Raw genomic sequence first — 26,305 nt, 5'->3', positions numbered from 1 at the left:
AGCAGTGCTAACCACTGTGCCACCGTGTGACCATATATTAAAGTGAATTGGAGAGAGGATAACACAGGTTAAAGATTAGTTAGAAGGGAGAAAGAGAGATTAGGAGTTATCTATTATTAATTCACAGGATGTGGGTGTCACTGGCTGGGCCAGCACTTATTGCCCATCCCTAATTACCCCCTGAGAAGGTGGTGGTGAGCTGCCTTCCTAAACCGCTGCAGACCCTGAGGTGTAGGTACACCCACAGTGCTGTTAGGGAGTTCCAGGGTTTGGAGCCAGCAGCTCCCTCCCTAACAGCACTGTGGGTGTACCTCCACCAATGTTCAGGGTGGTTTATCAGAGTGACCGTAGCTGGGTATGGGTGCTTGTATGTGTGACTGGGGTTATAGCTCCAGAGGGAGCAGTGTCAAAGACAATATCTGACCGGGGACGGACTGGGTGTTGCTGGAGTTTGATGAATTAATTCAAACATGAAACTCTGTAAAGACATGTAACAATATAACTTCAACCCACACACTCTGTACAGAGAAATGGTAACGCTTTGTCGCAATGTTAAAGTAAATAATATCCGAGAGGAGAGCAATAACAAGAGGAAAGGCCGAGTTGCATGGCTCGAGCGCCTCACACATCCTCTCACTGCGCAGGTGCAGGCAGGGTTACGCAAGCGCATCAGAGACAGGCGAGGACACCGCCCCCTCCTCCCCATTGGTTGCTCAGCTCGACACGTCACTGGAGCTGCAGTGCGCATGTGCAGAGACGGCAGAACTTCGCGGAGGAATTTCCGGTGAGTGACTGTAAGCGGCATGGAGCAGACCCTAAACCCAAACCCCTAACCCCCAAATAACTAACACCCCAAACCCCTAACCCCCAAATAACTAACACCCCAAACCCCCAAATAACTAACACCCCAAACCCCCAAATAACTAACACCCCAAACCCCTAACCCCCAAATAACTAACACCCCAAACCCCCAAATAACTAACACCCCTAACCCCCAAATAACTAACACCCCAAACCCCTAACCCCCAAATAACTAACACCCCTAACCCCCAAATAACTAACACCCCAAACCCCTAAATAACTAACACCCCTAACCCCCAAATAACTAACACCCCAAACCCCCAAATAACTAACACCCCAAACCCCTAACACCCCAAATAACTAACACCCCAAACCCCCAAATAACTAACACCCCTAACCCCCAAATAACTAACACCCCAAACCCCTAACCCCCAAATAACTAACACCCCAAACCCCCAAATAACTAACACCCCAAACCCCTAACCCCCAAATAACTAACACCCCAAACCCCTAACCCCCAAATAACTAACACCCCAAACCCCCAAATAACTAACACCCCAAACCCCTAACCCCCAAATAACTAACACCCCAAACCCCCAAATAACTAACACCCCTAACCCCCAAATAACTAACACCCCAAACCCCTAACCCCCAAATAACTAACACCCCAAACCCCCAAATAACTAACACCCCAAACCCCTAACCCCCAAATAACTAACACCCCAAACCCCCAAATAACTAACACCCCAAACCCCTAACATCCCAAATAACTAACACCCCTAACCCCCAAATAACTAACACCCCAAACCCCCAAATAACTAACACCCCAAACCCCTAACCCCCAAATAACTAACACCCCAAACCCCTAACATCCCAAATAACTAACACCCCTAACCCCCAAATAACTAACACCCCAAACCCCTAACATCCCAAATAACTAACACCCCAAACCCCCAAATAACTAACACCCCAAACCCCTAACATCCCAAATAACTAACACCCCAAACCCCTAACATCCCAAATAACTAACACCCCAAACCCCCAAATAACTAACACCCCAAATAACTAAAACCCCTAACCCCCAAATAACTAACACCCCCAAACCCCTAACCCCCAAATAACTAACACCCCAAACCTGTAATGTCCCAAACCCCAAATAACTAACACCCCAAACCCGTAATGTCCCAAACCCCTAACATCCTAAATCCCCAAATCCCTAATAACTAACTAACACCCCAAACATCTCAAATCCCCAATGTCCCAAACCCCAAATATCCCAAACCCAAAATCTCTAACATTCTAAACTACAAATACCCTAAATCCCTAATGTCCCAAACCCCAAATTCCGAAACCCGAAGCATCCCAAATCTCCCAAACCTCCTAAACATCTAAACCCAAATCTCAAATATACTAATATCCTAAACACAGTGGTTAGCACTGCTGCCTCACAATGCCAGGGATCCGGGTTCAATTCCCGGCCTGGGTCACTGTCTGTGCCGTGTCAAGTTCTCCTCGTGTCTGCGTGGGTTTCCTCTGGGTGCTCCGGTTTCCTCCCACAGTCCGAAAGACATGCTGGTTAGGTGCATTGGCCATGCTAAATTGTGTACCCAAACAGGTGCCGGAGTGTGGCCACAGGGAGATAAAACATTTCCCGAATATCCCAAGCCCTTAATGTCCTAAACCCTAAATATCTCAAATCCCTAATATCCATTTGATTTGACTTCTTATTGTCACGTATGGAAGGAGGTGGAAGAGAGCATGTCTAGGGTGCGTGGGGTCCCTAATTATGCTGGCTGCTTTTCCAAGGCAACGGAAAGTGTGGACAGAGTCAATGGATTTATTTTTGTGTCATGATTTGATTTAATTTGATTTATTATTGTCACATGTATTAACATACAGTGAAAAGTATTGTTTCTTTTGCGCTATACGGACAAAACATACCGTTCATAGAGAAGGAAAGGAGAGAGAGTGCAGAATGTAGTGTTACAGTCATAGCTAGGGGGTAGAGAAAGATCAAAATGCAAGTTAAGTCCATTCAAAAGTCTGACAGCAGCAGGGAAGAAGCTGTTCTTGAGTTGGTTGGTACGTGACCTCAAACTTTTGTATCTTTTTCCTGAAGGAAGAAGGTGGAAGAGAGAATGTCTGGGGTGCATGGGGTGCTTGATTATGCTGGATGTTTTTCTTAGGCAGTGGGAAGTGTAGACAGAGTCAATGGATGGGAGGCTGGTTTGAGTGATAAATTGGGCTTCGTTCATGACCCTTTGTAGTTTCTTGCGGTCTTGAACAAAGCAGGAGCCCAGACCAAGCTCTGCTACAACCAGAAAGAATGCTTTTTATGGTGCATCTGCAAAAGTTGGCGAGAGTCAGAGCTGACATGCCTAATTTCCTCAGTCTTCTGAGAAAGTAGAGGCGTTGGTGGGCTTTCTTAACTATAGTGTTGACATGGGGGGAACCATGACAGGTTGTTGGTGATCTGGACACCTAAAAACTTGAAGCTCTCAACCATTTTTATTTTGCCCCATTGATGTAGACAGTTGCATGTCCTCCACTACGCTTTCAGAAGTTGATGATAATCTCCTTCGTTTTGTTGACGTTGAGGAAGAGATTATTGTTCTTGGACCATAGAACATAGAAAAGCTACAGCACAAACAGGCCCTTCGGCCCACAAGTTGCGCCGAACATGTCCCTACCTACTAGGCTTACCTATAACCCTCTATCTTACTAACTTCCATGAACTTATCCAAAAGTCTCTTAAAAGACCCTATTGAATCCGCCTCCACCACCACTACCGGCAGCCGATTCCACGCACCCACCACCCTCTGAGCGAAAAACTTATCTCTAACATCTCCTCTGTACCTACTCCCCAGCACCCTAAACCTGTGACCTCTTGTGGCAACCATTACAGCCCTGGGTAAAAGCCTCTGAGAATCCACTCTATCAATACACCTCTGTTAATAAAGGATAATCACAGTAAGAAGTTTAACAACACCAGGTTAAAGTCCAACAGGTTTATTTGGTAGCAAAAGCCACACAAGCTTTCGGAGCTCTAAGCCCCTTCTTCAGGTGAGTGGGAATTCTGTTCACAAACAGGGCATATAAAGACAGAGACTCAATTTACATGAATAATGGTTGGAATGCGAATACTTACAGCTAATCAAGTCTTTAAGAAACAAAACAATGTGAGTGGAGAGAGCATCAAGACAGGCTAAAAAGATGTATAAAGGATAATATCAGGGTAGTAGTGAGGGACGACATAGGCTCTAAGGAGCAAAACGTGGAATCGTTATGGGTGGAGATAAGGAATAGTAGGGGGAGAAAGACACTAGTAGGCGTGGTCTATAGGCCTCCAAATAATAATGTTGAGGTGGGGAGGGCTATAAACAAGCAAATAATGGATGCGTGCAAAAACGGAACGGCAATAATGGGGGATTTTAACCTGCATATTGATTGGCTGACTCAAGTTGGACATGGTGGGTTGGAGGAAGAGTTCTTAGAATGCTGCCGGGATAGTTTCCTTGAACAGTATGTTACAGAACCTACGAGGGAACGAAAGCCAAGTTCCGCACACATGAGGACGGCCAAAACCGGGATGTTGGGTTTATGTCACATTATCAGTAACCCCCACAGCTTGCCTCCTGGGCTTGTAGAATCTCACTAGCTGTTCTGTCTGGAGACAATACACATTTCTTTAACCTGTGTTTAATGTTCCTTCCACCCACATTGTTTGTACCTTTAAGACCTGGCTGGCTGTAAGATTCGCATTCTAATCAGTATTCTGCAACTTGATTTTGTGTCTGTTGGCACTGTTTGAGAGCACATTTCCACTTCATCTGACGAAGGAGCAGTGCTCCGAAAGCTTACGGTATTTGCTACCAAATAAACCTGTTGGACTTCAACCTGGTGTTGTGAGACTTCTTACGGTGTTCACCCCAGTCCAACGCCGGCATCTCCACATAATGTGTAACGAGACAGGTAGAATTAAGGATCTTCTTGTGAAGGACCCTCTTGGGTTGAGTGATCACAATATGGTCGAATTTCTGGTACAGATGGAGGGGGAGAAAGTAGGGTCCCAAACCAATGTCCTCTGCTTGAACAGAGGGGAGTACGATAGGATGAGGACTGAATTGGCTAAGGTGGACTGGGAGAGCAGACTGGTAGGTAGGACAGCTGAGGAACAATGGAGGATTTTTAAGGAGATCTTTTTCAGTACTCAGCAGAAATATATTCCGATGATAAAGAAGGACTGTAAGAAAAGGGATAACCAGCCGTGGATAACGAAGGAAATAAAGGAGAGTATTAAATTAAAAACCGATGCGTACAGAGTGGCCAAAAATAGTGGAGACTTAGAAGATTGGGAAAGCTTTAAAAAACAACAAAGAATGACTAAGAAAGCGATAAAGAAAGGAAAGATAGATTATGAAACTAAACTAGCTCTAAAATATATAAATAATAGTAAATGTTTTTACAAATATATAAAAAGGAATAGAGTGGCTAGAGTGAATGTTGGACCCTTGGAGGACGAGAGGGGGGATTTAATAGTGGGAAATGAGGAAATGGCTGAGACTTTAAATAGGTTTTTTGTGTCGGTCTTCACGGTGGAAGACACAAATAGTTTACCGAATATTAACGATCGAGTGTTGGTAGGAGGAGAGGTACTCAATACAATTATTGTTACTAGAGAGGCAGTGCTTGGTAGACTAACGGGACTGAAGGTGGACAAGTCCCTGGGCCCAGATGGAATGCATCCCAGGGTACTGAAAGAAATGTCAGAGATAATTGCGGATGCGTTAGTGATTATTTATCAAAATTCACTGGACTCTGGGGTAGTGCCGGCTGATTGGAAAACGGCTACTGTTACGCCGCTGTTTAAAAAAGGAAGTAGACAAAGGCGGGTAACTACAGGCCGGTTAGCTTGACGTCTGTAGTTGGGAAAATGCTGGAATCCATCATTAAAGAAGAAATAGCAGACCATCTGGATAAGAATGGTTCGATCAAGCAGACGCAGCATGGATTCATGAGAGGAAAGTCATGTTTGACGAACTTACTGGATTTTTATAAAGATGTGACTAGTGAGGTTGACGGAGGGGAACCGGTGGATGCGGTGTTTTTGGATTTCCAAAAGGCGTTCGATAAGGTGCCTCACAAAAGGTTGCTGCAGAAGATTGGGGCACATGGAGTTGAGGGTAGGGGGTTAGCGTGGATTGGAGATTGGCTATCCAACAGGAAGCAGAGAGTTGGAATAAATGGGTGCTTTTCTGGTTGGCAGATGGTGACTAGTGGCGTGCCGCAGGGATCGGTATTGGAGCCTCAACTGTTTACTATTTACATAGATGATCTGGAGGAGGGGACTGAGTGGAGGGTAACAAAGTTTGCGGATGACACGAAGGTAAGTGGGAAAGTGAATTGTGTGGAGGAAGCGGAAGGTCTGCAGAGAGATTTGGATAGGCTGAGTGAGTGGGCGAGGATCTGGCAGATGGAGTATAACGTTGGCAAATGTGAGGTTATTCACTTTGGAAGAAATAATAGCAAATTGGATTATTATTTAAATGGAAAAAAATTACAACATGCTACTGTGCAAAGGGACCTGGGAGTCCTTGTGCAGGAGTCGCAAAAACTCAGTCTGCAGGTACAACAGGTGATCAAAAAGGCAAATGGGATGTTGGCATTTATCGCGAGGGGGAGAGAATATAAAAGCAGAGAAGTCTTGCTGCATCTGTACAGGGCATTGGTGAGGCCGCAGCTGGAATACTGTGTGCAGTTTTGGTCCCTTTATTTGCGAAAGGATATATTGGCCTTGGAGGGAGTGCAGAGAAGGTTCACCAGGTTGATACCGAAGATGAGGGGTGTAGATTATGAGGAGAGATTGAGCAGATTAGGTTTGTACTCGTTGGAGTTCAGAAGGCTGAGGGGTGATCTTATAGCAAGTTTGCGGACGACACAAAACTGGCAGGACTTGCAGATAGTGAGGAACATTGTCAGAGGCTACAGATGGATATAGATAGGCTGGAAATTTGGGCAAAGAAATGGCAGATGGAGTTCAATCCTGATAAATGCAAAGTGATGCATTTTGGTGGGAATAATGTAGGGAGGAGCTACACGATAAATGGAAGAACCATAAAGGGTGTAGAGACGCAGAGGGACCTGGGTGTGAAGTCCACAGATCTTTGAAGGTGACGTCACAGGTGGAGAAGGTGGTGAAGAAGGCATATGGCATGCTTGCCTTTATAGGACGGGGCATAGAGTATAAAAGTTGGGGTCTGATGTTGCAGATGTATAGAACGTTGGTTCGGCCGCATTTGGAATACTGCGTCCAGTTCTGGTCGCCACACTACCAGAAGGACGTGGAGGCTTTGGAGAGAGTACAGAGGAGGTTTACCAGGATGTTGCCTGGTATGGAGGGGCTTGGTTATGAGGAGAGATTGGGGAAACTGGGGTTGTTCTCCTTGGAAAGACGGAGGATGAGGGGAGACTTAATAGAGGTGTATAAAATTATGAAAGGCATAGATAGGGTGAACGGTGGGAAGCTTTTCCCCGGGTCGGTGGTGACGTTCACGAGGGGTCATAGGTTCAAGGTGAAGGGGGGGAGGTTTAACACAGATATCAGAAGGACATATTTTACACAGAGGGTCGTGGGGGCCTGGAATGGGTTGCCGGGCAAGGTGGTGGAGGCGGACACACTGGGAACGTTTAAGATTTATCTGGACAGCTATATGAACGGAGTGGGAATGGAGGGATACAAAAGAGTGGTCTAGTTTGGACCAGGGAGCGGGGCGGGCTAATTGTTCTTTGTTTCTCGTTTCAAGGCTTCATTCTATGATCATCTTGCTGGGGCCAGTACAGAGCGAGACTGCGGATAGTTGGGAACCTGTCTCGAGGGCAGGGAATTCATATGGTGTTCGTGGAAGTGGAAATGAATAGGGTTGGGAAGCATTTTCCGATCAGGGCCATTGTGATCTCCTGGACTCGTTTCGATCGCCTCAGGGGGTCGGAGAGGAATTTCCCAGATTTTTTTTTTTCCCCATATTGGCCCTGGGGTTTTCACTCTGGGTTTTCGCCTCTCCCTGGAGATCACATGGTCTGGAATGGGGGGGTAGGGGTGAGTTAATAGGTTGTGATGAACAAAGCATCATAGCTGTGAGGGACAGCTCGGTGGATAGGATATTAGTATGTAGATAGGCTGGAAAATTGGGCGGGGATCCTGGATTCAGGATTCAATCCTGGACCGGGGAGCGGCGCGGGCTTGGAGGGCCGAAGGGCCTGTTCCTGTGCTGTATTGTTCTTTGTTCTTTGTATAGAGGCATATAAGATAATGAAGGGGCTGGATAGGGTAGAAGTGGAGAGATTCTTTCCACTTAGAAAGGAAACTAGAACTAGAGGGCACAGCCTCAAAATAAAGGGGGGTCAGTTTAGGACAGAGTTGAGGAGGAACTTCTTCTCTCAGAGGGTTGTGAATCTCTGGAATTCTCTGCCCATTGAAGTGGTGGAGGCTACCTCGTTGAATATGTTTAAATCACGGATAGATGGATTCCTGATCAATAAGGGAATTAAGGGTTATGGGGAGCAGGCGGGTAAGTGGATCTGATCCACGTCAGATCAGCCATGATCTTATTGAATGGCGGGGCAGGCTCGAGGGGCTAGATGGCCTACTCCTGCTCCTATTTCTTATGTTCTTATGTTCTTCTTATGTTCTCACCATCTTATACACCTCTATCAGATCACCCTTCATCCTTCGCCTCTCCAAGGAGAAAAGACCTAGCTCTCTGGTTCAGGTGCACCCCGTCCTGTTTGTACAGGTCGCACCTTCCCCAGAACGTGTTCCAATTATCCACGTATCTGAAACCCTCCCTCCTCCACCATCCCTGCAACCACATGTTTAACTGCACTCTCTCCCTGTTCCTCAACTTGCTATCACGTGGCACCAGTAACGTACCAGAGATGACCACATGTTTTGTCTTGGCTCTCAGCTTCCAGCCCAGCTCCCGAAATTCCTGTTTTAAATCCCCGTCCCTTCTCTTACCTATGTCGTTGGTACCAATGTGTACCACGACTTGTGACTGTTTCCCCTCCCCCTTCAGAATCCGGAAAACACGGTCTGAGACGAAACATCGAAACATCCCAAATATTCTAAACCCCAAATCCCGAATATCCCAAACCTCCCTGAACACACAAATCTCAAATCCTTAATATACTAATGTCCTAAATCCCAAATGCCAAATATCCTAAACCCCAATCCCGAATGTACTAAACCCCAAATATCCCAAATCCCAAATATCCTAAACATCAAAACATCTCATATCCCTCATCTCTAATATCCTAAACCCCCTAAACATCTAAATCCTAAGTCCTTAAAATACTAATGGCCTAAATCCCAAATCCCTAATATCCTAAACCCTAATATCTTAAACTTAAAATCCCAAATATCCCAAACATTGAAACACCCAAAACCATAACATGCTGAAATCTTTAAACCCCCTAAAATGCTGTAGCTGCGAAGCCCTTAATTCTCCATGAAGATGTGACTAGGGCGGTTGATGGAGGAGAACTGGTGAATGCGGTGTTTTTGGATTTCCAAAAGGCGTTTGATAAGGTGCCCCATAAAAGGCTGCTGAAGAAGATTAGGGCACACGGAGTTGGGGGTAGTGTGTTAAAGTGGATTGGGGACTGGCTATCCGACAGGAAGCAAAGAGTCGGAATAAATGGGTGTTTTTCCGGTTGGAGGAAGGTAACTAGTGGCGTGCCGCAGGGATCGGTACTCGGGCCGCAACTATTTACCATTTATATAGATGATCTGGAGGAGGGGACGGAGTGTAGGGTAACGAAGTTTGCAGACGACACAAAGATAAGTGGAAAAGTGAATCGTGTGGAGGACGGAGAAGATCTGCAGAGAGATTTGGACAGGCTGAGTGAGTGGGCGAGGATATGGCAAATGGAGTATAACGTTGAGAAATGCGAGGTTATACACTTTGGAGGAAATAATAACAAATGGGATTACTATCTCAATGGAAACAAATTAAAACATGCTACCGTGCAAAGGGACCTGGGGGTCCTTGTGCATGAGACGCAAAAGCCCAGTCTGCAGGTACAACAGGTGATCAAGAAGGCAAATGGGATGTTGGCCTATATCGCGAGGGGGATAGAATATAAAAGCAGGGATGTCTTGATGCACCTGTACAGGGCATTGGTGAGGCCGCAGCTGGAATACTGTGTGCAGTATTGGTCCCCTTATATGAGGAAGGATATATTGGCATTGGAGGGAGTGCAGAGAAGGTTCACCAGGTTGATACCGGAGATGAGGGGTTTGGATTATGAGGAGAGGCTGAGGAGATTGGGTTTGTACTCGGAGTTTAGAAGGATGAGGGGGGATCTTATGGAGACTTATAAGATAATGCGGGGGCTGGATAGGGTGGAGGTGGAGAGATTCTTTCCACTTAGTAAGGAAGTTAAAATGAGAGGACACAGCCTCAAAATAAAGGGGGGTCGGTTTAAGACAGAGTTGAGGAGGAACTTCTTCTCCCAGAGGGTGGTGAATCTCTGGAATTCTCTGCCCACTGAGGTGGTGGAGGCTCCCTCGCTGAATATGTTTAAAGCGCGGATGGATGGATTCCTGATCGGTAAGGGAATTAAGGGTTATGGGGATCAGGCGGGTAAGTGGTACTGATCCACGTCAGATCAGCCATGATCTTATTGAATGGCGGGGCAGGCTCGAGGGGCTAGATGGCCTACTCCTGCTCCTATTTCTTATGTTCTTATGTTCTTAAAGTTTTTTCTGTCTACTTGTTCTGGCCCAGGGCAGGAGACTAGAGATTGAGGCTTCACTCATCACAATCTCCCCCCTTCCTCACTATATCTCTCCCCCGTCACTATACCCATCTCCCTCCCCATCTCACTCCCCATCACTATATATATCCCTCCCCCTCACAATATCCCTCCCCCTCACAATATCCCTCCCCCTCACTATATCCCTCCACCCTCGCTATACCCTCCCCCTCACTATATCCCTCCCCCTCATTATATCCCTCCACTCTCGCTATATCCCTCCCCCCCTCGCTATATCCCTCCCCCCCTCACTATATCCCTCCGCCACACTATATCCCTCCCCCTCACTATATCCCTCCCCCCCTCACTATATCCCTCCACCCTCGCTAGATCCTTCCCCATCACTATATCTCTCCCCCTCACTATATCCCTCCGTCCTCATTATATCCCTCACTATATCGCTTCCCCCTGCTCCTTTATCTATCCCCCCTCACTATATATATCCCTCCCCTGTCACTATATATCATAGAATCCTACAGTGCAGAAGGAGGTCATTCGGCCCATCAAGTCTGCACTGACCACCATCCCGGTGGGTGCACACTTGATGGGCCGAATGACCATCTTCTGCACTGTAGGATTCTATGATATATAGTGACGGGCGAGGGATGTATATAGTGAGGGGATATATATAGGCCCTATCCCCATAACCACATTTACCCTAACTAGTCCCCCTGACACTAAGGGCCAATTTAGCACGGCCAATCCACCTAACCCACACAGCATTGGTCTGTGGGAGGAAACCCACACAGACGTGGGGAGAATGTGAAAATTCCATGCAGACAGTGACCCGAGCCGGGAATCGAACCCAGGTCCCTGGTGCTGTGAGGCAGCTGTGCCACCGTGCAGAACCTGATATCCTATTATATTGGTCCAGTGTCTAATGTCCTGCGTTTCTTTGTCTTTCCAGGGCTATGGCTGCTGCTGTCTCCACAGAGACTGTTCCTCTTCCAACAAAAAGCAGCAAAACAATTCTGGTGCGGCATCTTCCCTCTGAGCTAACACGAAATGAGAAGGTGGAACTGCTGAAATACTTTGGAGCACAGTCTGTGCGAGTCTTGTCAGACAAAGGAAGACTGGTCAGTTTTTTAACATTTAATTCCTCATGAATCTTCAGGTACAGCCATGTACTGTAACGGTCATGTGACTAAATTTATAATTCAGAAGCCAGATCTAAAAGTTGACAGAAAAAGAGTTCAAATCCCACCATGACCTTGAATTCAGATTTTAAGGAAGGTAAATCATTCTCTGGAGGAGTACAAAGAAAGTAGGAAAGAACTCAAACGGGGAATTAGAAGGGCAAAAAGGGTCACGAAATGTCCTTGGCAGACAGGATTAAGGAGAATCCCAAGGCATTTTATTCATACGTTAGGAACAAAAGGGTTGTCAGGGAAAAAATCGGACCTCTCAGGGACAAAAGTGGGGAATTATGCTTGGAGCCCAAAGAAGTAGGGGAGATCCTAAATGAATACTTTGCGTCGGTATTCACAAAGGAGAGGGATGTGTTGACTGGGAGTGTCTCGGAGGGGAGTGTTGAACCGTTGGAGAAAATCTCCATTACAAGGGAGGAAGTGTTAGGTTTGTTAGAGAATATAAAGACTGACAAATCCCCAGGGCCTGATGGAATCTATCCAAGGCTGCTCAGGGGGACGAGAGATGAAATCGCTGGGCCTCTGACGCAAATCTTTGTCTCGTCACTGGACGCAGGTGAGGTCCCAGAGGATTGGAGGATAGCTAATGTGGTCCCGTTATTTAAGAAGGGTAGGAAGGATAACCCGGGTAATTATAGGCCGGTGAGCTTGACATCCGTGGTGGGGAAGTTGTTGGAGAAGATTCTTAGAGATAGGATGTATGCGCATTTAGAAAGGAATAAACTCATTAACGATAGTCAGCATGGTTTTGTGAGAGGGAGGTCATGCCTCACTAACTTGGTGGAGTTTTTTGAAGAAGTGACCAGAATGGTTGACGAGGGAAGGGCCGTGGATGTTGCCTATATGGACTTCAGTAAAGCGTTTGACAAAGTCCCTCATGGTTGGCTGGTGAAAAAGGTTGGATCTCATGGGATAAAAGGGGAGGTGGCTAGATGGGCGGAGAACTGGCTTGGTCACAGAAGACAGATGGTGGTAATGGAAGGGTCTTTTTCCGGCTGGAGGCCTGTGATTAGTGGTGTTCCGCAGGGCTCTGTATTGGGACCTCTGCTGTTTGTGATTTATATAAACGATCTGGAAGAAGGTGTAACTGGAGTGATCAGTAAGTTTGCGGACGACACAAAATTGGCAGGACTTGCAGATAGTGAGGAGCATTGTCAGAAGCTACAGAAGGATATAGATAGGCTGGAAATTTGGGCAAAGAAATGGCAGGTGGAGTTCAATCCTGATAAATGCGAAGTGATGCATTTTGGTAGAAATAATGTAGGGAGGAGCTATATGATAAATGGCAGAACCATAAAGGGTGTAGATATGCAGAGGGACCTGGGTGTGCAAGTCCACAGATCCTTGAAAGTGACGTCACAGGTGGAGAAGGTGGTGAAGAAGGCATATGGCATGCTTGCCTTTATAGGACGGGGCATAGAGTATAAAAGTTGGGGTCTGATGTTGCAGATGTATAGAACGTTGGTTCGGCCGCATTTGGAATACTGCGTCCAGTTCTGGTCGCCACGCTACCAGAAGGACGTGGAGGCTTTGGAGAGAGTACAGAGGAGGTTTACCAGGATGTTGCCTGGTATGGAGGGGCTTAGTTATGAGGAAAGATTGGGTAAACTGGGGTTGTTCTCCCTGGAAAGACGGAGGATGAGGGGAGACTTAATAGAGGTGTATAAAATTATGAAAGGCATAGATAGGGTGAACGGTGGGAAGCTTTTCCCCAGGTCGGTGGTGACGTTCACGAGGGGTCATAGGTTCAAGGTGAAGGGGGGGAGGTTTAACACAGATATCAGAAGGACATATTTTACACAGAGGGTGGTGGGGGCCTGGAATGCGCTGCCAGGCAAGGTGGTGGAGGCGGACATACTGGGAACGTTTAAGACTTATCTAGACAGCCATATGAACGGAGTAGGAATGGAGGGATACAAAAGAATGGTCTAGTTTGGACCAGGGAGCGGCACGGGCTTGGAGGGCCGAAGGGCCTGTTCCTGTGCTGTATTGTTCTTTGTATTCTGACAAAAATAGGTCTCAGTGAAAGTGACCAAGAACCTAATGGATTGTCATGAAAATCCTTTGTCCTGGATGGAAGGCAGCTTGTCATCCTCACTCTATCTGGGTCATTCAGATCAGCTCTGACTCGCAAAAAGGTTCCCTCCGCTCGGTGTCAGAAGGCTCTGACTTCTATTCCCATTCAAGAGACTGGAGCACAAAATCTAGACACTGTAGCATTGAGGGAGCGCTGTCAGAGGGTCAGTATTGAGGGAGTGCTGCACTGTCAGAGGGTCAGTCCTGAGGGAGTGCCGCACTGTCAGAGGGTCAGTACTGAGGGAGTGCTGCACTGTCACAGGGTCAGTACTGAGGGAGTGCCGCAGTGTCAGAGGGTCAGTACTGAGAGAGTGAGCACTGTCAGAGGGTCAGTACTGATGCAAATTAGCTGGGGTGTTTTCTGCATTGTACCAGTGGCTATACTTCGCATGTGTTTCTTTTGCTGCATCTCACTTTGCAATGTCCTGAACTGCGAAGTGCACAATGTTTTGTTATTTCAACCTGTCTGGGTGTGGAACCCCAGTCCCGTAGAAACATGGTTAACTCTGAACTGCCCTCTGAAGTAGGCTAGCTAGCCACTGAGTTACCACCAGCTCAACGTGGCCACAACCACCTTCTCTGTGTGACATGTAATTAACATTGGCTATGAATCTGCTAAGGTGCTGTTAGAATTTAACGTGGGAGTGCCGATCGCAAACATTGCGAAACTTCGTCCCACTCGCTGGTGGTGTGCAGGAAACTGCTTCCGGCGGATTAGGCGCTGCGTTTTCTGATTCAAATGAGCAATAAACCATTCTATTCTCACAATCTAAGATTACAATGTTCTTTTTTACAGAAACACACAGCTTTTGCTACTTTTTCATCTGCCCATGCAGCAGCTCAGGTAAGTTATACATTTTTTAAAAACTAGTGATTACACAAAAATCAGACTGATCAGAATCCTGCACTGTCAGAGGGTCAGTACTGAGGGAGTGCTGCACTGTCAGAGGGTCAGTACTGAGGGAGTGCCGCGCTGTCAGAGGGTCAGTACTGAGGGAATGCTGCACTGTTAGAGGGTCAGTACTGAGGGAGTGCCGCACTGTCAGAGGGTCAGTGCTGAGGGAGTGCCGCACTGTCAGAGGGTCAGTACTGAGGGAGTGCTGCACTGTCAGAGGGTCAGTGCTGAGGGAGTGCCGCACTGTCAGAGGGTCAGTACTGAGGGAGTGCTGCACTGTCAGAGGGTCAGTACTGAGGGAGTGCTGCACTGTCAGAGGGTCAGTACTGAGGGAATGCTGCACTGTCAGAGGGTCAGTACTGAGGGAGTGCTGCACTGTCAGAGGGTCAGTACTGAGGGAGTGCTGCACTGTCAGAGGGTCAGTACTGAGGGAGTGCTGCACTGTCAGAGGGTCAGTACTGAGGGAGTGCCGCACTGTCAGAGGATCAGTACGGAGGGAGTGCTGCACTGTCAGAGGGTCAGTACTGAGGGAGTGCCGCACTGTCAGAGGATCAGTACTGAGGGAGTGCTGCACTGTCAGAGGGTCAGTACTGAGGGAGTGCCGCATTGTCAGAGGGACACAGTTGGAAGGGAATCGGTAAAGGAACCAGAGGGGGAGATGAGGTGAATTTGACACAGTGAGTTGTTGCGATCTGGAAAGTGCTGATTGAAAGGGCGGTGGAAGCAGATTCAATAATAACTTTCAAAAGAAATGATGTCATTCACAGTGCTCTGCAGAGAGAGCAGAGGAATGGGGCGGCACGGTGGCACAATGGTTAGCACTGCTGCCTCACAGCGCCAGAGACCCGGGTTCAATTCCCAGCTTGGGTCACTGTCTGTGTGGAGTTTGCACGTTCTCCCCGTGTCGGCGTGGGTTTCCTCCAGGTGCTCCGGTTTCCTCCCACGGTCCAAAGATGAGCGGGTTAGGTTGATTGTCCATGCTAAATTGACCCTAGCGTCGGGGGATGAGCAGGGTAAATGTTTGGGGTTACGGGAAGAGGGTCTGGGTGGGATTGTGGTCGGTACAGACTCAATGGACAAACTGGCCTCCTGTGCTGTAGGGATTTTATGATTCTATGAATCATTGTTTTATAAAGCTGGTGGTGCACGTTGCCCTTTGTCAGTGAGATTCTGTGATTCCAAATAATTGATAAACTTGTAGAAAATTAAAACTTAATTATATTCAGCAATTCTTGAAGGTAGATCAGCAGCAACTTACTGACTGGGCTAAATGGCCTCCGTAGTAACAATTGGGAATGAGATTTGTTGGTCATTTTGGTGACCTTATTGGTCAAGGTTGGAGTTTATTTAGATTCCCTTCAGCTGATGATTGGTGTATATTGCAAAGCACTATATCAGAGTGATCTTTTGAAAGAATTGCTGGCTCAGTTAGCATTCTCCACTGTCTTTGATGTCTGTGTCTCAGCTACTTGGATCCGAAGCTCCAGAATTTCCTCCAAAAACGTCCCCATCTCTCTCGTTCCTCCTTTCAAACGCTCTTGATTTGACTGAGAGGCAGATTTGGTCTGACATTTCTGTGGAACACCTTGGCCATTTAATGTGTTCATTGCGATATAAATTCAAGTTGATGTAATTGACTTGAACCTTTCAGTCCTCTGAGTTATGGAGCTGTGCTGAGAAAGGGTGAGAATTTGCTGGGTGGATCTGCGCTCTGCTTTGTGGGAGTGATGCCAGTGTTATCCTCCAATGTGCTGTTTTCAGGCTCTGACCAGGTTGCACCAGATCCGATTCCTGGGCCACACTTTGGTGGTGGAGTATGCGAAGGAGCAAGAGCATATCGACCTACCGGAACAGAAGCTCACCCTCGATGCAAACAAACCGTACGTATTTTGAATTCACTTCTTTTGGAGCTGTAGCTACCATACTTTATCAAGCATGGTAAGAAGTCCCCCCCTTCACCTTGAACCTATGACCCCTCGTGAACGTCACCACCGACCTGGGGAAAAGCTTCCCACCGTTCACCCTATCTATGCCTTTCATAATTTTATACACCTCTATTAAGTCTCCCCTCATCCTCCGTCTTTCCAGGGAGAACAACCCCAGTTTACCCAATCTCTCCTCATAACTAAGCCCCTCCATACCAGGCAACATCCTGGTAAACCTCCTCTGTACTCTCTCCAAAGCCTCCACGTCCTTCTGGTAGTGTGGCGACCAGAACTGGACGCAGTATTCCAGATGCGGCCGAACCAACGTTCTATACATCTGCAACATCAGACCCCAACTTTTATACTCTATGCCCCGTCCTATAAAGGCAAGCATGCCATATGCCTTCTTCACCACCTTCTCCACCTGTGACGTCACTTTCAAGGATCTGTGGACTTGCACACCCAGGTCCCTCTGCATATCTACACCCTTTATGGTTCTGCCATTTATCATATAGCTCCTCCCTACATTATTTCTACCAAAATGCATCACTTCGCATTTATCAGGATTGAACTCCATCTGCCATTTCTTTGCCCAAATTTCCAGCCTATCTATATCCTTCTGTAGCTTCTGACAATGCTCCTCACTATCTGCAAGTCCTGCCAATTTTGTGTCGTCCGCAAACTTACTGATCACCCCAGTTACACCTTCTTCCAGATCATTTATATAAATCACAAACAGCAGAGGTCCCAATACAGAGCCCTGCGGAACACCACTAGTCATGATGTGGAGATGCCGGCGTTGGACTGGGGTAAGCACAGTAAGAAGTCTCACAACACCAGGTTAAAGTCCAACAGGTTTATTTGGTAGCAAATACCATAAGCTTTCGGAGCAGTGCTCCTTCGTCAGATGGAGTGGTCTCTGTTCTCAAACAGGGCACAGACACCTGTCTGTGCCCTGTTTGAGAACAGAGACCACTCCATCTGACGAAGGAGCATTGCTCCGAAAGCTTATGGTATTTGCTACCAAATAAACCTGTTGGACTTTAACCTGGTGTTGTGAGACTTCTTACTGTGAACACCACTAGTCACAGGCCTCCAGCCGGAAAAAGACCCTTCCACTACCACCCTCTGTCTTCTGTGACCAAGCCAGTTCTTCACCCATCTAGCCACCTCCCCCTTTATCCCATGAGATCCAACCTTTTTCACCAGCCTACCATGAGGGACTTTGTCATCCGTGTCGATGATCCGGCATATCTTGCAGAGGTTGCTGTGGCAGGGTTGTGTGGTGTCACGGTCACTGTTCTCCTGAAGGCTGGGTAGTTTGCTGCAGACGATGGTCTGTTTGAGGTTGTGCGGCTGTTTGAAGGCAAGAAGTGAGGGTGTGGGGATGGCCTTGGCGAGATGTTTGTCTTCATCAATGACATGTTGAAGGCTCTGGAGAAGATGTTGTAGCTTCTCCGCTCCAGGGAAGTACTGGACGACGAAGGGTACTCTGTCCACCGTGTCCCGTGTTTGTCTTCTGAGGAGGTCGGTGCGGTTTTTTGCTGTGGCGCATCGGAACTGTCGATCGATGAGTTGAGCGCCATATCCTGTTCTTACGAGGCCATCTTTCAGCGTCTGGAGGTGTCTGTTGCGATCCTCCTCATCCGAGCAGATCCTGTGCATTCGGAGGGCTTGTCCATAGGGGATGGCTTCTTTAACGTGTTTTGGGTGGAAGCTGGAGAAGTGGAGCATCATGAGGTTATCCTTGGGCTTGCGGTACAGTGAGGTGCTGAGGTGACCCGTCCTTGATGGAGATGCGTGTGTCCAAGAATGCAACTGATTCCGGAGAGTAGTCCATGGTGAGTCTGATGGTGGGATGGAACTTGTTGATGTCATCATATAGTTGTTTCAGTGATTGTTCACCATGAGTCCAAAGGAAGAAAATGTCATCGATGTACCTTGTGTATAGCATCGGTTGAAGGTCCTGTGCAGTGAAGAAGTCTTGTTCGAACCTGTGCATGAAGATGTTGGCATATTGAGGTGCAAATCTGGTCCCCATGGCTGTTCCGTGTGTCTGGATGAAGAACTGGTTGTTGAAGGTGAAGACATTGTGGTCCAGGATGAAGCGGATGAGTTGTAAAATTGCATCTGGAGACTGGCAGTTGTCGGCATTGAATACTGAGGCCGTAGCAGCAATGCCATCGTCGTGGGGGATGCTGGTGTAGAGTGCCGAGACATCCATTGTGACGAGGAGTGCTCCTGGTTCAACTGCTCTATGTGTGCTGAGCTTCTGTAGGAAGTCCGTCGTGTCGCGACAAAAGCTGGGGGTTCTTTGTACAATGGGTTTCAGGATGCCCTCGACATAGCCGGAGAGGTTCTCGCACAGGGTCCCATTGCCCGATACGATGGGACGGCCGGGTGTGTTTGCCTTGTGTATCTTCGGGAGGCAGTAGAGATCTCCAACGCGGGGAGTACGTGGGATGAGAGCACAGAGGATGTTCTGAAGGTCCGGATCAAAGGTCTTGATCAGAGTGTTAGTTGACGGGTGTGTTCTTTGGTCGGATCTGCGGGTAACTGTCTGTAGTGTTCCTCGTTGTTCAGTTGTCGGTACACTTCTTTGCAGTAATCTGTTCTGTTCAGTATGACGATGGCCCCTCCTTTGCTGGTTTGATGACAATGTTGCGGTTGGTCTTGAGAGCGCGGATGGCATTGCGTTGTGCTAGGGTGGTGTTCGGGGAATCAATCCGGTTCAAGGTTCAAGTCAATCCGGAGCGGAAAAGCTATGACATCTCCTCTGGAGCCTTCAACATGTCATCGATGAAGATGAACATCTCGCCAAGGCCATCCCCACACCCCCACTTCTTGCCTTCAAACAAGCGCACAACCTCAAACAGACCATTGTCCGCAGCAAACTACCCAGCCTTCAGGAAAACAGTGACCACGACACCACACAACCCTGTCACAGCAACCTCTGCAAGACGTGCCGGATCATCGACACAGATGCCATCATCTCACGTGAGAACACCATCCACCAGGTACACAGTACATACTCTTGCAACTCGGCCAACGTTGTCTACCTGATACGCTGCAGGAAAGAATGTCCCGAGGCATGGTACATTGGGGAAACCATGCAGACGCTACGACAAGGGATTAATGAACACCGCTCGACAATCACCAGGCAAGACTGTTCTCTTCCTGCGGGGTGCACTTCAGCGGTCACGGGCATTCAGCCTCTGATCTTCGGGAAGCGTTCTCCAAGGCGGTGTTCACGACACACGACACCGCAGGGTCGCTGAGCAGAAACTGATAGCCAAGTTCCACACACATGAGGACAGCCTCAACCGGGATCTTGGGTTCATGTCACACTATCTGTAACCCCCCACAACTTGTCTGGACTTGCAAAATCTCACTCGCTGTCCTGTCTGGAGACAATACACATCTCTTTAACCTGTGCTTAATGCTCTCTCCACTCACATTGTCTGTGCCTTTAAGACTTGATTAGCTGTATTAGCATTGATTAGCTTGATTAGCATTCCAATGATTATTCTGTAAATTGAGTTTGTGTCTCTGTATACCCTGTTTGTGAGCACATCTCCCACTCCACCTGGCGAAGGGGCAGTGCTCTGAAAGCTAGTGGCATTTGCTACCAAATAAACCTGTTGGACTTTAACCTGGTGTTGTTAGGCTTCTTACTGTGTTTACCCCAGTCCAACGCCGGCATCTCCACATTATATTTATCAAGTATGAGCAGGTTGTACACAGGCCGCAGACATTGACAGGAATCCAGCTCAGATATTCACTAATGTCCTTTAGGGAAGGAAATCTTCTGTCCTTACCTGGTCTGCCCTACGTGTGACTCCAGACCCACAGCAAGCAATGTAGTTGACTTTCAAATGCCCTCTGAAATGGAGGGCAGTTGGGGATGGGCAATAAATACGATCCCAGCCAGCGACATCCACATCCAGTAAAGGAATAAAAAGAAAATTAGGTCTCTGACTCCTTCCAAACCAACTAAGAGGCAGACTGTCATCAACAATCAGACAAATCTATTGGAATTCTTTGAGGGTGTGACTGGGAGAGTTGACTGAGGAGAACCAGTGGATGTGGTTTATGTAGACTTTCGGAAGGCTTTCGACAAGGTCTCACATAACAGACTACTGTGTAAAGTTAAAGCACATGGGATTGCAGGTAATGTCTTGAGATGGATAGAAAGCTGGTTAGCAGATAGGAAGCAAAACGTTGGCATAAATGGGTATTTTTCTGATTGGCAGTCAGTGACCAGTGGGGTTCCGCAGGGATCTGTGCTGGGACCCCAACTGTTCACATTATAAATGATTTGGAAGAGGGAACTGAATGCATTATCTCCAAGTTTGTAGATGATACAAAGTTGGGTGGGAGGGTGAGCTGTGAGGAGGATACAGAGATGCTTCAGCGTGATTTGGACAGGCTGAGTGTGTGGGCATCTGCATGGCAGATGCAGTATAATGTGGATAAATGTGAGGTTATCCACTTTGGTAGCAATAATAGGAAGATAGGTTATTATTAAATGGGTGTAAATTGAGAGAGCTGGATACTCAGCAAGACCTTGGTGTCCTTGTGCATTAGTTGCTGAAAGTAAGCATGCAGGTACAGCAGGCAGTAAAGAAGGCAAATGGTATGAACTTCATGGCGAGAGGATTTGAGTATAGGGATAGGGATGTTTTGCTGCAATTGTATAGAGTGTTGGTGAGGCCACACCTGGAGTATTGTGTGCAGTTTTGGTGCCCTTATCTGAGAAAGGATGTCCTTGCTATAGAGGGAGTGCAGCAAAGGTTTACCAGGCTGATTCCTGGGATGTGACTGTCATATGAGGAGAGACTAAGTCAGTTGGGATTATATTCACGGGAGTTGAGAAGAGCAAGAGGGGTTCTCATAGAAACTTATAAAATTCTAACAGGGTTAGACATAACAATATAAGAACTTGGAGCAGGAGTAGGCCATCTGGCCCCTCGAGCCTGCTCCGCCATTCAATAAGATCATGGCTGATCTTTCTGTGGACTCAGCTCCACTTACCCGCCCGCTCACCATAACTCTTAATTCCCTTACTGTTCAAAAATTTATCTAACCTTGCCTTAAAAACATTCAATGAGGTAGCCTCAACTGCTTCACTGGCAGGGAATTCCACAGATTCACAACCCTTTGTGTGAAGAAGTTATAGAACATAGAACAGTACAGCACAGAACAGGCCCTTCAGCCCACGATGTTGTGCCGAGCTTTATCTGAAACCAAGATCAAGCTATCCCACTCCCTATCATCCTGGTGCGCTCCATGTGCTTATCCAATAACCGCTTAAATGTTCCTAAAGTGTCCGACTCCACTGTCACTGCAGGCAGTCCATTCCACACCCCAACCACTCTCTGCGTAAAGAACCTACCTCTGATATCCTTCCTGTATCTCCCACCACAAACCCTATAGTTATGCCCCCTTGTAATAGCTCCATCCACCCGAGGAAATAGTCTTTGAACGTTCACTCTACCTATCCCCTTCATCATTTTATAAACCTCTATTAAGTCTCCCCTCAGCCTCCTCCGCTCCAGAGAGAACAGCCCCAGCTCCCTCAACCTTTCCTCATAAGACCTACCCTCCAAACCAGGCAGCATCCTGATAAATCTCCTCTGCACTCTTTCCAGCGCTTCCACATCCTTCTAATAGTGAGGTGACCAGAACTGCACACACTATTCCAAATGTGGTCTCACCAAGGTCCTGTACAGTTGCAGCATACAGTTCCTCCTCAACTCTTCCTCCTCTAAATCTGCTTCCCCTTATTTTAAGGCTATGCCCGCTAGTTCTCGTTTCACCTGCCGGTAGAAACAACTTCTCTGCTTCTATCTTATCTATTCCCTTCATAATCTTATATGTTTCTATAAGATCTCCCCTCATTCTTCTGAATTCCAATGAATATAGCCCCAGTCTACTCAATCTCTCCTCATAAGCCAACCCTCTCAACTCTGGAATCAACCTCGTGAATCTCTTCTGCACCCCCTCCAGTGCCAGTATATCGTTTCTCAAGTAAGGAGACCAAAACTGTACACAGTACTCCAGGTGTGGCGTCACCAGCACCTTATACAGCTGCAACATAACCTCACTGTTTTTAAACTCCATCCCTCTAGCAATGAAGGACAAAATTCCATTTGCCTTCTTAATTACCTGCTGCACCTGCAAACCAACTCCTTGAGATTCCTGCACAAGGACACCCAGGTCCCTCTGCACAGCAGCATGCTGCAATTTTTTACCATTTAAATAATAGTCCATTTTGCTGTTATTCCTACCAAAATGGGTGACCTCACATTTACCAACATTGTACTCCATCCGCCAGACCCTCGCCCATTCACTTAGACTATCTATATCCCTTTGCAGACTTTCAGCGTCCTCTACACATTTTGCACAGCCACTCATCTTAGTGTCATCTGCAAATTTTGACACACTATACTTGGTCCCCAACTCCAGATCTGATCCCTGAGACACACCACTAGTCACTGATCGCCAACTAGAAAAACACCGATTTACCCCCACTCTTTGCTTTCTGTTAGTTAACCAATCCTCTATCCATGCTTATACATTACCCGTAACACTGTGCACCTTTATCTTATGGAGCAGTCTTTGGTGCGGCACCTTGTCAAATGCCTTCTGGAAATCCAGATACACCACATCCACAGGTTCCCCATTGTCCACTGCACATGTAATGTTCTCAAAGAATTCCACCAAATTAGTCAAACACGACCTTCTCTTCACGAACCCATGCTGTGTCTTACCAATGGGACAATTTATATCCAGAAGTCTCGCTACTTCTTTCTTGATGATAGATTCAAGCATTTTCCCTACTACAGAAGTTAAGCTAACCGCCCTATAGTTACCTGCCTTTTTTAAACAGTGGCGTCACATTTGCTGTTTTCAAATCTGCAGGAACCACCCCAGAGTCCAGTGAATTTTGGTAAATTACAACTAGTGCATTTGCTCTTTCTTCTGCCATCTCTTTTAATTCCCTGGGATGCATTCCATCAGGACCAGGAGACTTGTCTACCTTGACAGGGTAGATTCAGAAAAATGTTCCCAATGGTGGGGGAGTCTAGAACTAGAGGTCGTAGTTTGAGGATAAGGGGTAAAGCTTTTCGAACCAGATGTACACTGAGACAAGCATCAACTGCAGCTGGATAGTCAAAAGTTTGATGAAAGAGGCTCTTTTCTAGGCCACTGCGAAGAGTTGTCCTCAACTGACTGTTGCAGACTGCCACATTCCCGGTCCAGGACTACATGTTGAGGGATACAGTAAAGCTTGGGAAAGCCAGGGGAAAGCACAATGAGGAAAGGCCATTGTCAGAGTGCACTGGGGGCCTCGAAACCATGAGGAACCCTCAGGTCAAATGTCTGTCAGCCTGACAAGAGATGTAAGCATATCAGGTGCAATGAGAATGATATTGAAGCACCACAGAATGCAACATGTTGCAGGGAAAGTATTTAAAGTTTATTGCACATCCTGTGATGTCCAATTTGAAATGTTTTGGAATGAACGAGTACACATTTACAGACAAGGTATATTTTTGGGAAAAAACTCTCCCCTCCTCTCCACTGATCCAGGTCAACACTGTCAGAGAATCCAGACTGAGGGAGTGCTGCACTGTCAGGGGGTCAGTATTAAGGGACTGCCGTACTATCATAGGGTCAGCACTGAGGGAGTGCCACTCTGTCAGAGGGTCAGCACTGAGGGAATGCCGCACTGTCAGAGGGTCAGCACTCAGGGAACACCACACTGTTTGACGGATGGTGCTGAAAGAGTGGATCCCTTAAGTAAACACTAAAAGGTCCCATGATACTATTGTGAATCATTTTGGGAAGTTTACTATTCACTCCCCTTGATGCCCTGGCCAGTATTTATCCCTGAAGCCCCTCACTAAAAATCAGCTTGTCGGAAAGGACTTTGGAAGCACAGTCACTGCTCTCATAGAAACCCGACAGTGCAGAAGGAGGCCATTCGGCCCATTGCTCTGCACCGACCACAATCCCACCCAGGCCCTATTCCCATAACCCCACGTATTTACCCTGGTAATCTACCTAACCCACACATCTTGGGACACTAAGGGGCAATTTAACATGGCCAATCCACCTCACCTGCACATCTTTGGAGTGTGGGAAAAAACTGGATCACCTGGAGGAAACCCACGCAGACACGGGAAGAATGTGAAATTCCACACAGACAGTGACCCAAGCTGGGAATCAAACTCGCGTCCCTGGCATTGTGAGGCAGCAGTGCTAACCACTGTGCCATCGTGCCTCCCTGCTATTGTAGGAATCGTAGCAACCAATTTACATAAAGCAAGCTCCCACAAACAACAGTGCATCCTGTATCACATTACCAGTGCGTGCACTTCTGAAATACCGCCTGGACGTACAGTGCTGTGAGTCATGCTGAGGTTATTAAAGATTTCAGATGACAAATATGTTGGCTGGACCAAATGGCCCCTTCCGTGCCGGATGTTTAACCTCCTTCCAAAAGGGATTGCATCATGAAAACTCCTTTGTCTGTATAAATTGGCAGTGCCAGTTCATATCCATGGGAGATTGGGATTTCTCTGGTCAGAGTTTCACTGTGTTGCTTGCTGCGTGACCTGTCCCAGACTGGGCAAATTGAGTCCCCACCTTCATGAAACCAAGTCACTTTCACCTATTACCCCTGCACTCTGACCTATATTGGCTTCCAGTCTGACAAAGCCTCGATTTTAATTTTCTCTCATCCTTATGTTCAAATCCCACCATGGCCTTGCCCCTCTCTATTTCTGCAACCTTCCCTTCTGATATCTCTGCTCTCCAAGTGCAACCTCTTGTCCAGCCCAATTACCATCATTCTCCTACTGGTAACTATGTCTTCATGTACCTGGGACCGAAACTCCAGAATTCTCTTCTTTGAAGTACAGCTATGTTAAAGGACAAGGTAAATGCTTATTAGTGTCATGGTTCTTTATGAACTATGTGGAGTTTTCCTAATTTTTCTTTTGTCTGCCTATAGTTGTACTGATAAAGCTTCAAATGACAAAGATAAGAAAGAAATTCTGAAACCAAGAGTTCCTGTTATCGAGGATGGGATTGCACCAAGCCTTGGGTTAGTAACATGGCTTTAAATCGTGAGTTACCTGTAAGCAGTTCGACATGGCTGCTTACTCTGTTGATACACGGGTGTGTCCAGTTACTGAGCTGTGTGATACTCGGATGTGTCCAGTTACTGAGCTGTGATACTCGGGTCTGTCCAGTTACTGAGCTGTGTGATACTCGGGTGTGTCCAGTTACTGAGCTGTGTGACATTCGGGTGTGTCCAGTTACTGAGCTGTGTGACATTCGGATGTGTCCAGTTACTGAGCTGTGATACTCGGGTGTGTCCAGTTACTGAGCTGTGTGATACTCGGGTGTGTCCAGTTACTGAGCTGTGTGACATTCGGGTGTGTCCAGTTACTGAGCTGTGATACTCGGGTGTGTCCAGTTACTGAGCTGTGTGATACTCGGATGTGACCAGTTACTGAGCTGTGTGATACTCGGATGTGTCCAGTTACTGAGCTGTGTGATACTCGGGTGTGTCCAGTTACTGAGCTGTGTGATACTCGGGTGTGACCAGTTACTGAGCTGTGTGATACTCG

The 26,305-nt window shown here is 47.2% G+C and overlaps 1 protein-coding gene across 2 annotated transcripts in view; it reads left to right on the top strand.

Annotated features, from left to right (window-relative positions):
- Positions 1 to 737: 737 nt before the first annotated feature.
- rnpc3 (RNA-binding region (RNP1, RRM) containing 3) overlaps positions 738 to 26,305 on the top strand; it is a 59,119-nt gene continuing 33,551 nt past the window's right edge. Inside the window, exons 1-5 of one of the 2 annotated variants that reach the window (XM_078219037.1) lie at positions 738 to 784; positions 11,525 to 11,693; positions 14,638 to 14,685; positions 16,498 to 16,616; positions 25,684 to 25,776. In XM_078219037.1, coding sequence (XP_078075163.1) covers positions 747 to 784; positions 11,525 to 11,693; positions 14,638 to 14,685; positions 16,498 to 16,616; positions 25,684 to 25,776 — 467 coding nt within the window. In that variant the 5' untranslated portion in view covers positions 738 to 746. Of the gene's footprint in view, positions 795 to 11,524; positions 11,694 to 14,637; positions 14,686 to 16,497; positions 16,617 to 25,683; positions 25,777 to 26,305 lie in introns of both variants that reach the window. The other variant, XM_078219038.1, reaches the window with a different exon arrangement.

Source organism: Mustelus asterias, chromosome 8 (assembly GCF_964213995.1).
Source record: "Mustelus asterias chromosome 8, sMusAst1.hap1.1, whole genome shotgun sequence".
NCBI classification, from domain to species: domain Eukaryota; kingdom Metazoa; phylum Chordata; class Chondrichthyes; order Carcharhiniformes; family Triakidae; genus Mustelus; species Mustelus asterias.
Note: the sequence above shows the minus strand (reverse complement) of the source record. Positions and strands in the feature narration are given on the sequence as shown.